At 38.0% G+C, this 18,304-nt stretch overlaps 1 protein-coding gene across 1 annotated transcript; it reads left to right on the top strand.

Moving 5' to 3' along the window:
- Positions 1–6,403: 6,403 nt before the first annotated feature.
- On the top strand, positions 6,404–7,543 carry LOC140159436 (uncharacterized). The gene has a single exon (XM_072182912.1). It carries the CDS (start codon positions 6,404–6,406, stop codon positions 7,541–7,543), a length of 1,140 nt encoding a protein of 379 aa, XP_072039013.1.
- The last annotated feature ends 10,761 nt before the right edge of the window (positions 7,544–18,304 follow it).

Raw genomic sequence — 18,304 nt, 5'->3', positions numbered from 1 at the left:
ATGCATCTGGGCTGTGCATACTTAGATGTTATGAACCTAATAATTATTAATATGGAACTGACTAGTTGGCTCAATAAACACAATTGCTAATACAAAAGCAAGCTCTGAAATAATTAAGTGTCTTTCAAAAGCCCTTCCCTTGTGTACACAAATAATGTGACAAAATTTCAATTAAGATCATAATGCATGAATGCAATAGAAAGTCATTAAGCAAATAGGACAAGATGAAAACAAGCCACTAATTAAGGGTGTTACCATCATTCAATACTTGATCTAAATTACAAGGCAAATATTGAGGTAATATGATCAAATGAAAACATATTGACATGAATCGCTAATGTCAACATTATATGAAATGCTAGTGTCAAGGCGTTGTCAAATGTGCAATCATTATAAGTCATACCATATTGTGTTACAGGATAGGATCATTTTGTTTTAATAAATCTGTAAAGGTTAGGTTCCAAATCATTGAAATCAGCATATTAATGCAATGTCACACCACCTGAGATGGGGTCCCAATTAAGATGAAAGGTTTATCAGTTCCAAACTTGAATTTATTTTGAATTTTCAGAAACTACAGAAATGGGATGGTTTTGTGCAGGGTGAAACAAAGTATCTTCAAATTTGTTTGATTGATATTAAAATATATAATGCAAAAGTAAATAAATTGAATTGCAATCACAGATGTCAATCAGGGTGCACACTAAGAAGTAAAGGTTCTAAAAAGGTTCTAAAGTTGTCCTCTCAGCCTCGAGAACCCTTAGAGGTTCTCTAATTCTAAAGAACCGCAAATTGTTCCAAACCGTCGAAAATGGCCCCAAAAATGTGATACAGAACCATTTTCGGTTCTTGAAAGAACCTTAAGGGTTCTCCAAAATTAAAGAACCTTTTTGAGAGCTTCAAGAGGGAGGGTTCGCCTTCGAGGACATAAAGGATTTTATTTAGAACCTTTATTTCTTAGAGTGTGCCAAGATCCATCAAATCGGCTGGTAAATGAATAAATCCATCAATCAATTGCACATCACACAGTCAATCATTTATATCCAGTTGCCAATCAAAATAAGCATTTTAATGTACATTTTAAAAACATACTGAAATTACCATTAACTTAATACTTCACTTTATTCAGAGTACTGAGCTTCGATTACACTTTCACAAACACATACACTAAAACTTCCCCTGGAAATTTCTTTACCTCCTCAAACTGTCATGCTATGTTGCAAAATTGGCACAGACCATTACAATGTTTTGAAATGAAGCATTAACATTGTTTTATCAAGAGAATTGTAACAGACAATGTATATGCCAATACACTTGAATCTGTCAGGAGAATATGTAGTCGATATCCTGAAAAGGAAACAAAATGTCATGTACGTGACCTAGTCTTAAACCCAGACTATTTCAGTCAATTATTAACTGTAATCATTTGTCACAAACCTAGGAGGAAGTACAATTAAAGAAAACCTTACATTTTGCTCTTTTTGTAATTGTGAAGACTTTGGGTGATCCATTAAGCCCAAATTTAAGGTTTACTAAATGTCACGCATGTGACCTAGTCCTGAGCAAAGGCTAATTCACTGACTTTGTCATAGATTAACTGTAATCACTTGCTACAAACCTATGGGGAAGCACAATTAACGAAAACCTTACATTTTGTTCTTTTTTTTGTAATTGTGAAGACGCTAGGTGAAAGATTAAGCCCAAATTAAGTTTTACTAAATGTCACATACATGACCTAGTCTTGAGCAAAAGCTAATTTGTTGACTCTGTCATCCTGTAATCACTTGTCACAAATCTAAGCAGAAACAAAATTAAAGCAATCATGAGTTGTTCTTTTGATAATTTTGAGGACTTGGGCGACTGATTAAGCCCAAATTTAAGGTTTACTAAATCATAGACCCTGGAATAAATGTCATGTGTGTAACCTAAGTCTTGAGCAAAGGCTAATTCACTGACTTTGTCATAGATTAACTGTAATCACTTGTCACGAATCTATGCAGAGCCGGAGACAGAGTTAAAGCAAATCTGAGTTATTATTTTAATACTTGTGTCCAAAAAATGAGGTTTACTAAATGTCACATATGTGACCTACTAGTCTTGAGCAAAGGTTAATTTTGCTGACTAATTCAATGAATAACCCTAATTCTATAACATCTTACAAAGCAATACCACTGTGCATGCATGCATGCCACATCCCGCAAGGTTTATGTAAATGTCATATACATGACCTAGTCTTGTACAAAGGCTTGAAACGGGAGGAGCTGTAGGCCTTAATCTAGATTTTTAAGCTTACCTAATTTATTATGTCATCGCATTGTATTCGTTTATGGGGATTTCCGTCATGCAATGTCAGGACTTCCTGGCCCAAATTGATGCCAAAACTGCATCGCTTATTTAATTTCCATGCATGTACGAAGCTAAATTGTCCACGTAAACAGTCCGATCCAAGGAAAATGGGGTTCTATCGGCACAAAATACGCCAATTTTACCTCGTGGATCGGCTGACATTTCGTCCATTTCAGTATAAAACATGGTTCAAATTCTTAGATTTTCTATATTTATATTCCTCAGCAATTCAGGTTTCTGCTGATATGGTGCCCAATTTTGGAGGTGCAACCATTGTTCTAAAATTCCTGCCAAATTTCAATGTTTACTTTTGGAAAAGACGCCATTATTGTCATTTTCGTGTCAGTGGCTTCTTCACATTCAAGCGGGGTTTCTCAAATAACAGTGCTAATTGTAATACTTTATTTCTCATTAAATTATTATATTCATAAGAAAGCAGCTTCTCCCCAGTTTTGGAAACTAGGCCAGTTTTATAGATTAATGAAGAATTAGTAAAATTATAGTTAGAAATAAAAGCAATTTAAAGAATTACTAATTACTAGGATTACTAGGAATTTTCGATCATAAAAACACTTAATACGTCATAACAAATTATTGCCCAATCAGCTTTAAGAACGTCCATCGCCCCATTATTTCTAGGCCAATCAGCTTGAGGCATTCTCAAAAGAAACAAAATTGTTCACTGTTCAAATTACTTTCGACCAGAGCAGACCTGTATAGAGCAAGCTCGTGAAATTATCGTCTGCACTCAAATTTTGATCTACTGTATTTTTCCAAATACAGACTTTGAGGTTAGCGATTTAGCATGTAATCCCCTAAGCTCTTGTTGGGTGATTCGAGGAGTCTTGGAATGGTATGGATGCTGCAGTCCCGCCGGTTTACGCCGGTGGGGTCTCTGGGGAGAAAATACCGTTCCGGGATTCCAGCTTGACTCGATATGCCCAAATCCCTTCGGGGTCATAAGCCACTCGGCAGGAGCTTCTTTTAGGAATCAGAACGACGGACATTATCTTTTTATACTAGGCCATTTTTTATATCTATTTCATTATTCCAAATTAATCATATTGTAAGTATTTCCTGTGCGATAGAGTCACAGGAAATCCATTCGCAACTTTCTGAATCGAGTACAGAGTTCGCCATTTTGTCAAATGGTACCCGGTTCAAGCAATGGCTCCTTTAGCTCGACATTTAATTAGGTCGGAGCCTTGCGAGGTTAATTGCTCACGGGATCACCCAAGTCCCATGGTTACTGAATGGTTTATCATAGAAACCGAGTCCGTCGTTCTCTCCTGTCCCATTCCCAAAGTAAACAAAGAATAAGAATCCCCAAAAGAAAGAAAGAACAATGAACAATTCCAAATAAATAAATAACTATCACATGAATTGCAAGTCAGTTTAATCTGAGAGTTTTATATCAACGCTTTCCCCTTGTTTATGTGCTCGTTCGATTGAGAGAATTTATGACTTGTTTGCATACACTTTTGGTATGTTATTTTTAGAATGTGATTCACGTGATTTGAATCAGCTGATTGAAGTTCAAAACAAGCCAAAATAATCCCGTAATGTTCAGCTGATAAGCATTGACCCACAAATATGCAATTTAAGTGATGGTTATGGAAGTTCTTATTTCTTTACAAAATAACAAGAAATAAGGTAGCGGCCTTCCCCCAAAATTCTAAAAGTCATGAATTGACCTTTTTATTATAAAATTGGGCAATAATGCATTAGTGTTATGACAAAAACTCTTCTTGTGCAGTCAGTCTCTGTAGAAATTGAAAAGGCGAATAAAAGCGTATATTTCACATATTTATCTTTCACATTATATATACGACAACCGTATTACCTAATCTCAGTTGTCAGTTACTTCGTGTTAGTGTCAGGTAATAAAACAATAAGTGTTATAAACCAACAAATTAATGGTGTTATAAAACAATGAGGTGTTATGAACCGAAATAAGGTTCAACAAAGGTTAAAGGTTACGTAACCAGGTTAAAGGTTTCATAACAAGGTTTTAAACAGTCAAACTAGGTTATTTAAACGAACAGTTCAATTCGAACCATTCAAGTGCCGTGCAGATTAGATCTTCGATTCGCTCGTCCATTCGTTCGCACCTGTTCCAGAACTTGAGATTGCTGACTCGCCTGACGCTCGACGGTTTGTATAATTTCTTTATTTCTACCCCAAAATTTAGGCCAGGTCAATTCCATATTTGGTTATCTTTTGCATTGGGTCCTTTATGGCCGCTACCAAGAAACGCTACCCTGTATATAAGTTTGAGCCATCGAAATGTAGCCTTAAGATTTATTAGTTTATTTTATTCTATTTCCTGTTTAGGTCGTACTTCACTTGCCAGGCCTATTAAAGTGGTGCCAGTTGCTTTCATTACATTGGTGTGCTAGCGGTGGGATAGTATAAAACATTTCTCAAGGAAATAACCCATAAAATTAGTCTAAGAAAGTAAACAATGGCAAATCAGGAAGTACTAGGAACAGCCCTGAGGTCCGGGAGGACACTCCCCCCTCGCATAAGGGTAGTGCCCAACACAGATAAAGACGAAGAATTTGTCCAGGCGTTAGAGGGCGCTGTGCCCGAGATGCCAGTACACGTAGAACCAAATGTAATTATTACGAATAAGGGTGACAGTCTGGGAGATGGGGAGTAGAAGTAAGGGAGGAAGTAGGCCGAGTAGTAAGTAATCATGGAGATGTACCCTTAGTGAGTGAAGAAACTAGAGCCTCTGCCATGGCTCAAATAAGGTCTGAGGAGTTGGTAATGATAGCAGACATTGTTACCCGTAACGTAATGGAGAAATTGGCATTTCAAGCTCAATCTCCAAGAGCAGACATGGTGGTTAACGAGCCAAGTGTAACCGATCACCATAGGCCTACTAATACAAGTAATAATGCAAGTACGTATGGTGACCCAATGAGGGATCTAAATAAGTTAAAGCAAAAGATGAAACCAGCGATTTATAACGGAACTACCTCTTGGCCAGATTATTTGGTTCACTTCGAGATGGTGGCCCGGCACAATGGGTGGACAGAGCCACAGAAAACCACCTGGTTGGGCACGAGCTTGCGTGGAGTCGCCCAAGGTATATTAGGCGACTTGGAAGGTGACGCCATCCTTAATTATGGCGAAATTGTCGCTCACCTTGACCAAATGTTTGGTACGGACGGGAAGTCCGAAATGTTCGAGGCCCTCCTCGAGAAGAAAGTTAGGCAGCCTGGGGAATCGCTACAGAGCTGGCCCACGGGCGCGAGACTGGTTAAATTATCACATCCCGAAGCATCGTTGCTCATGCGTGAAAAACTGGCCAAGAAGTATTTTCTCCAAGCGATACCTAATCCAGGTTTGAGAATGAATGTCACATACAACAGAAAACCAAGGACCTTGAATGATGCTGTCAGAGACGCAATTCAATTCAAACCCTAGAGGAGACAGAGTCATAAATTAGGCCTAAATAAGCCTGTAACTAGGAAAGTACATAGCCTTGAAGTTGACTTGGCACAGGTAACTGTGGAGGATAGCCCCACAGCTAGAATAGAGCAAACTGTTAAGGATGCAATGAATAAGTACTCTAAGGACTTGAATAAACTCTCAAACGCACTTAGCCAAGTTCATATGTTGCAGAATTCAGGGCAGAGATCTTACCAGGGTCAATCAAATAATGCTCGCCAATCTGGATGGTCAGGCAAGAGGCCAATAGAGTGCTATTCCTGCCATCAGGAGGGTCATGTTGCAAGGGAATGCCCAAACTTTAGGCAGTTTAATCGTAGGCCAAATCAGGGAAACTAGATAACACCGAGCTTGACATGGGCCAAAGTTCGGTCACCCAAAATGTATATATTAAGGACGAAGAGCCCAAATTATTTGTATTAGTAGAGTAAGTTATAGTAAACATGCTGCTGATGGCTTCTATGTCAAAGGTCAGGTCGAAACAGAAAATGTGAGATTCTTGGTTGACACTGGCGCGACCGTCACCATTGTCAACCCGGATGTGTTTAAGCGTATCGCCTCAACACACAAACCTAGGCTAAGTAGTGTAGATGTAAGAATGGTGACAGCAAATGGCCAAGCTATTGATTGCTTAGGCAAAGCAAAATTCAAGCTAAAAGTAAATGACACAGACACTTACCATGAAATATGGGTAGCTGACATAAATGAAGAAGGTATTCTGGGTTTCGATTTTCTAAAAACTCATCAATGTGTACTAGATTTTGCAGAATGCTCGCTACTTCTGAATGAGCTCCCCAGCTCTCCATATGATGAGGATGAGGAAAATGAAACATACCTATGCCAAATAGCTGTAAACAAAGCTACAATTATACCAGCTGAAAGTGAAGCCCTAATTTCAACTAAGCTTGTAAATAAACCCAATAGTAGTAGTAGTACTCTAGAAGTAGAAACACTAGGTTTAGTAGAACCGACATGGAGTTTTATTGAAAGCGAGCAAATGATGGTAGCTAAGACACTAATTGACTCCAGTACTGAAGAAGTAGTGTTAAGAGTAATCAACCCCCATAATGAACCGAGACAAATGTATGAGGGCATGATAATAGCTACAGTAGAACCTATAGAGGAAATAATAGATCAACCAGAAACAGTACAATGTAACTCCATAAGTGTAGATGAAGAATCTGAAAATAAGGAAGAAATAATACCTAAATCAACTTCAGAATCAGAACTTCCAGAATATCTACAAGATTTATGGGAAAGATCTAAACAAAACTTATCAAAAGTAGAACAAGAAAGCCTACAAAAGCTCCTCATAAAATACAAACATGTATTTGCTAAGAGTAAAACAGATTTAGGGCGTACTAATTTAGTGAAGCATCATATAGATACAGGTGATGCACCTCCAGTGAAAATGCCCAGCAGGAGGCTACCCATGCATCAAAGGGAGGAAGAGAAAGTTCAAGTAGAAACAATGCTAGAACAAAATATCATAGAACCTAGTAATAGCCCTTGGCGCTCTTCTGTAGTATTAGTAAGAAAGAAAGATGGGTCGTACCGCTGGTGCGTTGATTTTCGTGGCGTAAATGCTGTAACCCGTAAGGATTCGTATGCGCTCCCCCGAATTGATGATACGCTCGATAGACTAAGTGGTTCGAAATGGTTCTCGACCCTTGACCTTCAGAGTGGATATTGGCAGGTCGAAATGGACGCGAAAGCCAAGACAAAACGAGCTTCCTAACAAATTTTGGGATCTTTCAGTTTCGAAGTTATGCCTTTTGGCCTCACAAATGCTCCTGCTACTTTCGAGCGTTTGATCGAACAAGTCCTGAAGGGGTTACAGTGGGAGACCTGTCTCAGATATTTAGATGACGTTATCGTCTTTTCCCCAGATTTTTCAGAAGCAGTAGATAGATTAAGTACCGTATTTGAACGCCTAAGTATAGCAGGCTTAAAACTAAGTCCTAAGAAGTGTAATCTATTCCAGAAAAGAGTTCAATATCTGGGTCACGTTGTTGATGAGTCAGGAATCTCAACAGATAGTGAAAAGATTGAGGCTGTAAAAGTGTGGCCAACTCCAAAGAATCCTACTCAAGTCAGGTCCTTTTTAGGACTATGTAGTTATTATAGGCGCTATATCCAGTCTTTTAGTGAGCTAGCTAGCCCATTATTTAAACTCACAGAAAAGAATAGAGTGTTCGTATGGAAAGAAGACGCTGAAACAGCTTTCCAGACACTCAAGACTAAACTCATCGCCGCTCCCATATTAGCCTACCCTAGAATAAATGAGGATTATATACTGGATACAGATGCCAGTAATTTTGGGTTAGGTGGTGTACTATCACAAGTACAGGATGGTCATGAGCGCGTGATAGCGTATTATAGTAGAACACTAAATAAGGCAGAAAGGAACTATTGTGTGACAAGGAAAGAATTATTAGCAGTAGTTGCCTCAGTAAAACATTTCCATCACTATCTCTTTGGGAGAAAATTCTTAGTGCGAACCGATCACGGAGCGTTAAGATGGCTCATGAGGTTTAAGAATCCTGAAGCCCAAGTCGCCAGGTGGATCGAAGTATTGGGCACATATGATTTTGATATACAACACCGAGCAGGGCGTATTCATAGTAATGCTGATGCACTTTCTCGTGAGACCATGTGAAGGTCAGGAGTGTCAGCAATGCCAGAAAATTGAGCGAAATATGGACGAAAAGTTAGTCCATGTTTCTACTAGAAAGCAGAAAGCGCAAGCACTAGTAGAAAAGCGTCAAAAGGTGTCAACCCAAAGAGATTGTGTGATGGAAATTTAAGTAAAAGTAGTGACAATTCCTACGGACGGTGTATGAAAGACACGTCCCACCAGTGACAATTCCCACGGTTGGTGCGAAAAAGGCACAACCACTAGTGACAATTCCTACGGACGGTGTATGAAAGACACGCCCACCAGTGACAATTCCCACGGTTGGTGCGAAAAAGGCACAACCACTAGTGACAATTCCTACGGACGGTGTATGAAAGACACGTCCACCAGTGACAATTCCCACGGTTGGTGCGAAAAAGGCACAACCACTAGTGACAATTCCCACGGATGGTGTATGAAAGACACATCCACTAGTGACAATTCCCACGGTTGGTGTGAAAAGACACAACCACTAGTGACAATTCCCACGGATGGTGTATGAAAGACACATCCACTAGTGACAATTCCCACGGTTGTGGTGCGAAAGGCACAACCACTAGTGACAATTCCCACGGACGGTGTATGAAAGACACATCCACTAGTGACAATTCCCACGGTTGGTGTGAAAAGACACAACCACTAGTGACAATTCCCACGGATGGTGTATGAAAGACACATCCACTAGTGACAATTCCCACGGTTGGTGTGAAAAAGACACAACCACTAGTGACAATTCCCACGGATGCTGTATGAAAGACACATCCACTAGTGACAATTCCCACGGTTGGTGTGAAAAAGACACATCCACTAGTGACAATTCCCACGGTTGGTGCGAAAAAGGCACAACCACCAGTGACAATTCCCACGGTTTATGCGTGATAAGAAACGAAACCACTAGTGACAAAGTAGTACACGGTTTGTGTTTAGAAGACACAACCAATAGTGACATAGTAGTGTGTGCAATAAACCCTAGTAGACGTACTAGTAGTAATAGTAGAAGTAGTGACAATTCTTGGGCTGAGACTCTAAGTAAGCAAGAACTTAGACAAGCTCAATTAACAGATCCTGAAATAGGGAAAATACTGAAACTAAAAGAAGAAAGTGACACAAAACCATTGTGGCAAAACGTATCAGTAGAAAACCAAGTAGTCAAGAAATACTGGGGTATGTGGGAACAATTAAGAGTAGTAGAAGGGGTACTGTATATTGATAGAAGCATAGTAGAATATGAATCAGGAAGTAACAATGGTCAAGATGAAGGTGAAAGTAACCGTACGGAAAATGTTCTAGTGCTACCGTTAAGTTTACGCAAAGGCGCCTTGCGTCAACTACACAATGTTCGGATTTGTGGGCACTTAGGTGTACACAAAACCATACAGCGTGTAAGGGAGCGCTATTATTGGGTCGGTATGACAGGAGAGGTAACGGAATGGGTGAAAAGTTGTAAAGAATGTCAAAGAAAACAGCCCCCAAAGAAAAGTGGCAGAGCCCCTATGAAACAATACAATGTGGGTGCCCCTATGGAGAGGATGGCGATAGATATTTTGGGCCCACTTCCAGAGAGTACCCTAGGAAATAAATATGTTGTCTGCATTGGTGATTATTTCACAAAATGGGTCACTGCCATTGCAATACCCGACCAAGAGGCAGAGACCGTTGCTAACGCATTAGTTCAAAATGTCTTTTGTATGTATGGATTGCCAAGGCAATTACATTCAGATCAAGGACGGAATTTTGAGAGCAAATTATTTCAGGAAATGTGCAAACTATTAGACATTGACAAAACCCGGACGACAGGATATAGGCCTCAAAGCGATGGTATGATCGAAGCGATTCATGAGGACCGTCTCCGAATGTTGAGACATTATGTGAGTCAGAGACAGGATGACTGGGACGAGCATTTACCCTATGTACTTTTAGCGTATAACTCCTCCAAGCATGAGAGTACAGGCTATTCCCCCTTTGAAATGAACTTTGGTCGTGTCCCAAAACTACCTGTGGAGCTTATGTATGGTACCCCGTCGACCCATACTTACACCACAGAGTCCGAATATGTAAACGAGCTGAAAAGTCACTTGCAATATGTGCATGAATTTGCAAGGAAGAATCTCCAGATATCTAGTGACAAGCATAAGAAGCTCTATGATTTAAAATCTGACCAAAGGAAATACCAGTATCAAGTCGGCGACCTAGTGTGGTATTTCAATGATGCTCGAAAGCCTGGGGTTTGTCCTAAACTTGTTCAAAAATGGCATGGGCCATACCAAGTCATCCAGATCCTGACTGACATTTTGTACAAAATTCAGATATTAAGCCCGGTCAGCCGCCGTTGTAGGACACTAGTGGTTCACACGGATAAATTGAAGTTGTACCGGCCGGAGGTAGGGGAAAATAGTGCAGAGGATGTGCAACCCGCACCCACCCCTATCTCTGAGTCTACTTATAACACTAAATCGGGGCGCGCCAGTATCAAACCGAAATGGTTTGGGGTTACCCTATAAAAATATTATGTGCAAACACAAACTCAAAAGAAGCCAAGGCAGCATAAAGTACATTAATGTACATGTAAATAAGTATCGTAATGTAGAGTAAGATAAGAACCACCACAAGATATTGTTGCCCACTGGATATGTTTTAAAATCCACGGCTATAAAACTTGCCCTAAAATTTGTCATTTTTTTATGTTTCTCCAAAGTATGGCCATCAGGTGATAATTCCATGCGCCGGCTATTTTGGTCTAGGGATGGGGTGTGTGCACATAGACGCTCATTCCATGTGGATGTCCTACCTAGGTGGGCTAATTTAGAGAGAGCCTTGGGAGAAGCCCAGGTGGTCTTGTTTATTAGGATCTTTTGTAGTCAAAAACTGCAGTTCTATTGTTTTTAAAACATTTATATGCAAGTATTACATTATCTTGAGGTGGGAGTAGCGTATCTAGAAGTATTTTTTTTTAATTTTTTTTTTTTATGACTGTCACCCCTACACATTTATTTTTGCAAACAAAATGAAATGAACCAAGAATTTAAAATTTCTTGTTTCCATTACAATTTTTCAGAACAATCACAGCATGGTCATGAAGCATGCCTGTCTACTTTGCAGTCATGAGGACTTAAAATTTAATAAAAAGTGGAAGTTGCATGAGCATCAAAGAAAGAAACATGGACTCAAGACACCAGACCGGTTCTCCTGCACCATCTGTAATAAATTCTCGTCTAATAACAAGGAAGAGTGGCGGAGACACACCCTGATCAGCCACAGCGCCAATGACCCTCCCCCTAGGGCCTTCAGCCCCATCAGAGCACCGACACCACCGCCGGAATCTGATGTCAGCATGGGTGCTGATGAACCATCGTCCCCCAAAAGCTACGACCACCAGGGTCGCCGACAATAATTATCCCATGCATAGTAATGTCACCGCATTACATACAACAAGACGGTACAACAAGACCCCTGTGTCCTCCGGTAAGAGGAAACCAGCTTCAGCAACATTCCACCCCTCTGTCCCCAAGAGACGCAGACTATTAGAAGAAAGTTGGAACAGGCCTCAGGAGACCAGGCAGAGAGCACCGTTATTACCAATACCAATACCACACCAATCACCCAACTTCAACAACCAGCACCTTCAGGGACGTACAAGCCTCAATTTCCAGACTGCTGTACCTGTGGAGACCCTTCAACAACGTCCGCAGGGTAACCAGCCACCAACCTTGGACTTCAACTTCGCCATGACCCTGCGGATGAAGTTCTCGGTGGATTTGGTTACTGGGAGAGCTAACATCAGCATCCAGGACACCAGTCTGAGCCCAGTCAGCAGGAGGGAATTGATGTATTAAATTATTCATTGTATTATTATATTTAACTTCGTCATACCAATGTACCAGCTCAATATATTTTTTTTTTTTATTATACAATTCCACAACTCAAAAATGCATTTATTATTGTAAATGCCATGTCACATTATATAACATGTTTTTATACTTAGGCCTTCATCTACTGTTACTTAATTGTACTCCATACATGTACTAGTACATGAGTAAACAGTATGTTTCAAAATGTAGTCTGCACACTTTCAGTATTTCATATTTCTATTTCACATGTCTAAACTCATTAATTTATGAGTATACAATTCACCATTTTTGGCTTACCTATTTTTATAATACATCTATTGTAATTCCATGCACACTGCAGTGCCTGTAAACATTGAATTTCGATTAAAATAATCCTCATTTTGGCCAGTCAAAATTGAAGTAATTCCTTGACATGACGTGTTCCAATGACCTCACAAAACTTGTAGCCAATTATAAAGCCTCATGTCACATGTCAAGTTGTTTGGACAAATCAGCTGTGCAGTTCTATTTTTATATTTCAAAGAGCGCCGCTCGTGCTCAGTGTTTCGTGGTTCTCTTGCCTGAATTCAGAAAATTCGTGAAGGCGCATCTTTTGCAAAATTGAGCCAAAATTTACTCAGAAATATTATTTGATATATTTATTCCCGATATGTGGAAAATAGGAGTGTTTGGTACATTGGTAGAAGTTATTAAATGTTTTTAGGGACTGAGCCACTGTCCATTCATAAATTTCGTAAGTGTTGTGTCTAGACAACACGACCTTTGACCTAGGTCATCAAAACAAAATGGTAGCCTACAGTGGATAAGTGCTTTTGTAAGAGGTACAAACCTACCAAAATAAGTATTATTACCTAATCCCATAACGAGTGACTATCCAAATATTATTAATATGTTAACATGTTTTATGTCAACAATACCTACCAACACCCATCACTTAACAGACATTAAGTCTCAATCGCCAGGATCTTTAAAACATGTTAAAAGTAAACATAATGTCTCCTATCCTGCTGAAATTACCCCATTTAAGTACTCTCTTTGGTTTACTCAAGGCTGTGTTTGTATAAACGAGTTCAGTTATACAAACACAGTCTTGTGACTTACCTCATCCACCTTTGTAATTATTGCGATCATGTTTGGACAACACAATCGGGTTGTCAAAACATGATCCTCATCTCTATTGTATTTTCCTTAAAACCATTAAAAATACCAAAAAGCCCCAAGACATTTCACACCGCATCCTGACCAGAACAATAGGTTCTGGAAAGGAATCTTTTAAGGAAAAAGCTATATATAGATGAGGTTGTCTCCCCAGATCTTGTCAGTTCTTTTCACAAACATTTATCTACCTGTGTAATAATACTATTAAGATGGCTTGCTGAAGAAATAAAAGACCGTTTGGCTGTCGAACTGAACTGCTTATAAATGTCTGTGAGTTAAACTCAAAGAGAGTATTAAATGGGGTCTACTAACCATGATTTAAATTCATGTTTCACCTACAGCTTTATTTACACTTAAAGATCCTGGCGATTGAGACTTAATGTCTGTTAAGTGATGGGTGTTGGTAGGTATTGTTGACATAAAACATGTTAACATATTAATAATATTTGGATAGTCACTGTTATGGGATTAGGTAATAATACTTATTTTGAGAGTTTGTACCTCTTACATTCACATCCCCTTGAAAAGTAACGCCTCCGCGTTATGAACTTGAACTGACAGTAGTGGATATCCACTAATATAAGTTCGTTCGGTGGGAGGTGCCTTTGGGGACATGAATGTAAGTAGATAAGTTTGGGATTGAACAAAAAAAATGAATTTGAAATGGGCTGGGGTGGTACCGAGGAATGGAAAAGGTATGACATACTAGTACATATATACATTTTTATACAATTATAATGAACAAGCATTTGTATGGACGTAATGAATTTGTCATGTGGGATGAACAGAAGGAGGAACATGAACATGTAAATTCAAGTCAAATGTGAGGTATAGTTTCGGTTATAGTTCTAGTACAATGTACATGTACCTCCTGTTCATTCCATTTTACATACACGAAGATTATAAATAATATGAATGAAATTTACATAACATAAATAGTTGGCTAGCTACACAAGTAATTTATGAATCATTTGGTTTTCATAACTTCAGTATTGCTTGGTACCTGTTTGTTGGCCCACAAGAGCATGTTTGCTCATTATGTGTATTGGCATGATGCGGGGACCTGAGACGGGTGCCAAGCCATTACTGATAAGTCGATTACTCTAGCAGTGTTTGCGCAAAACCTGTAAAATTCTAGTGTTTGTTTTGGTTTATCTTTGAATATATTAATATCAACTTTGTTTGTGTCGCTGGTAGCGATAGTTTACACTATAGGATGTGTAAACATGCTTATAAATATAATTGGTTTGTAACGGTCTTGCGATTCACTGATAGGGTAGCTATTACTACAAAGAAAATACAGAGATTTGTAATTAATGTGGTGGTGTTGTTTTAATGTTGTGTGTGATTTTGTGATTGAATATTATGACGCCATGATGCTGAGAATTTGGTTAATTAAATGATTTGGAAATGGGGATGCCTTAAGCGTCAAACTTTCCGTATCACCCTGTGGACCCAGTTTGACTGAGCGGACTTATCACATCACTCTGTTAAGGGATTGTCCAGCTGGTATATCCGAATGATGCTTTACCTAGTCTCCATGGAGTACTACCAGATCGGTGCGCTTACAAACTCCGTGTTTTTACTTCTTAAGAAGAGCTGAATAAAATTAAATAAATATATTGGGCTGTATATGCAGTCAAAGCAGGAGCTCATGTAACGGTAGGTGCCTTGTCGCGTTTACCCGCCTCATTTGTGGTGAGGGATCATGGCTAAGGTATATGAAAATGAAGGTACAGTATAAAATCATAGATTGTGAAAACATAGTATGATAAAATAAGGTTTCAAAATTTTGCGATCATGGCGTGTGTGTGTTGGATGTGAATGTCTTGTAGTGGGTGATATGTATATTAGTATTTTGATTATGACACACTTTTCTTACGATAAATAAATTGATATATTATCAAAATGCACATCAATAAATCTTTACCCTGAACAACATTTATAATTGTGGTTGATATAAATATAGGATAATATTGACCTGAGGTTGAAATTGATACAGAACTACAAAGATATTGTTTTGATTAGGCCTATTCATATCAGTAGCACTCATTGTTGAATTTATGTACAGGAATAGGCTTATGGTAATCTTTTATATAGATATTAACCGAATTGTTGATACGTACAATAACTACTACAATCTGTGTGAATATGGTCTGATAGTCAGTTATACCAATTTCCATGATTGAATAAAATTATTTGCAAATCAATTGTGGAAGAATATATTATGGTGTTCATGAGCATTATTTCATAATGTTGGTTACATTACATGTATGAAGCTATACGTCTTTGATTCGTAAATAATGATAACATCTTTTGTTATATACTTGATGAAGTTATGGATAATCCTCAATGTACACTGATGACATACTAATTCTACTTTATCGGGTATTTGATATAGCGCCCCTTATAGCGCTGGGTTAACATCAAGCATGGAAATAAGAGAATAAGATGCATCAAGTACACCGAGGATGCCAAAACCGATGGTCATGTATAATCACCATGAGGGTGTATTATGACAACGGTATCAATAATTTCACTTGTTAAATGGTCATTATCATCAAACAACATGGTATCTCGAACCCAGTCTCAAGCCTTGCCTGTCTGACTCGGTGCTCTGGACTGGGTGAGACCCAAGCTATATGCCGTTAATTTTGGTACTGGCCAGGTATCCATAAATTCATAGGCATTAACATTAGTCCCTGGAACACCTAGGATGCTCCCTGAAAACACCTATAGAAGTGTAATGAAATTCTCACTTTTCACTGAAATTACTGTGAAATGTTTATTTTTGCATATAGATCAATTAATTGATTAACTTGGGGTGTTTGATGTTTTTTTTTTTTTTTCTCAACGAATTAAGATACTTAATGGTATATTTGGTTATGCAGGTCAAGTTCGGTGAAATAGATTTTAAATATTAAAGATGACCAAGGTAGGTATGTGACAACAATAGAATAGGCTGTATAGCATGGTATATAATTCTTTTATATGATTTGCTTCCTTTTGGGAATTTTATCTTGCTTTTACTTAAATTACACACGGCATACCAAGTTATATAATACGTATTTTAACTACACACTCTAATTTGTACCATTCTATTTTGTCGTACAAGGGATTCTTACTATTCAATATACACTTAATACATTTTAGGTTCAAGTATTTCCATAAAAGTTTATGAATGATGGATTCGATGATAATAGTATGAAGGAGTATGGGTTTGTTTTGGCGGGTGATGGAGTTAGAACAGTGGTATTTAATAATGCAATGTAAAAGGAGTGACAATGTGTACTTGCATGGTTGCTATTTTGGCATTAAATATCTTTATCTATTGTATAAGTAAATAAAAAAAAACTAAACTAGTTAGTACATAAAACTAAAACACGGCAAACGTTAATACATACATAAAATTATAAATCACCCTGCAGGGTCTTATTATACAACTGGTTTGAATAAAGATATGGTTAAATAAAATACAGGTAAACAATAATATTTATAATTATTGATTGTCATGATTGTGTACTCGTTGAAGAGATGGACCATGGGTGTTTAGAAAAAAATGCATTATAGTGTTTGATTTGGTTGCAAAACATTAATGGGTGGAAAAAAAAGGTTAAGTATTTCTGATTACCTGCTCTAAAGTGAGGAATATATTGGTTCCAAAAGGAAACATTTGTAAATAAGATAAGTAAATGCGCTGGGCGTTATTGATAGAGTATAACATAACCATTAAACTTTGTAGCATCACAAAGTATTAATTCAAGTCCTATACTTAGTCTACTTTCTGAAATGGATTATAGGAAAAATTATAGGATGACATAACCATGATAATGAGGTAACTGAGTACAATGCAATGTATTTACTGAGTGTGTATGCCTGATGTTAAGCACTTTGGAGGTAAATAAAAACTATTGAAACTGGGGTAACTGGCATATGCAAATAATATCACGAAGTATAACAAAGGTAAATGGATACATACAGTTATGTGGATACATACAGTAACATTTACAGTTATATAAAGTTTGCTAGCCCATAGCCCTGGAAATTCACAAGAGCAATGTAGTTAATGTTCAGAGAATATCTTGATTATGGTAAGGGTCTAGCATAATTCCTTTTACATATAGTTTTATGAACTACGGTCACTGATTGAAAATGCAAGGAGTTCGATAACATGTGTAATATTGTCTTTCAATTGGGGGTGTTTGAATTTGTGGAAGAAAACTAGCTGAAAGTAACATTGATTGAATACGATATGATATAGCTGGGATAGTAACATTAATGCTCATGCCCAGGATTCGGTAAGAGGCAATATAATATCCAAATTGTGCACGTGGGTGACGTAAAATAAAGCACATGTTCAACACGCGGAACATTGTAGAAATTAAGGAACTTGTTTGAAATAACAATTGAATGGAAGGATAAAATATATGATGAAACAAAATCAATCATGGTGAAACATGATCTTTGCCACCGACCAATTATTATAGGTGATTAAATTATCATTAATGAACACAATGAGTACATTGTAACACTGTTTTAACCAAAGTGAAAATCTATAGTGGACGTGATAAATTTGACATCTGTTTCCCCGCATTCGTTGGATGAATGGTATTATAAATTTTGGTTACCTGGAAGATTTTCAAATTTTATTTCTGCAAATTATGCTGCAAAGTTGAGGGTCGTTGGCAGACGTCCCGAATCAATTGAGAGGAAATTATTTTTGGCAAGGCGGGTGTAAATTAGTGTGAATGACACAGGAACTCAATATTAAATTAATGTGTTATAAAAGCTAATACAAAATATAAAATAATACTAC

The sequence above is a fragment of the Amphiura filiformis genome, chromosome 8 (assembly GCF_039555335.1).
Source record: "Amphiura filiformis chromosome 8, Afil_fr2py, whole genome shotgun sequence".
In the NCBI taxonomy this organism is placed as follows: Eukaryota; Metazoa; Echinodermata; class Ophiuroidea; order Amphilepidida; family Amphiuridae; genus Amphiura; species Amphiura filiformis.
This window is presented reverse-complemented; position numbering and strand designations above follow the sequence as displayed.

Coding starts and splice junctions, on each gene's coding strand:
- LOC140159436 (XM_072182912.1), top strand. CDS start 6,404: ATGGTGACAGCAAATGGCCAAGCTATTGATTGCTTAGGCAAAGCAAAA.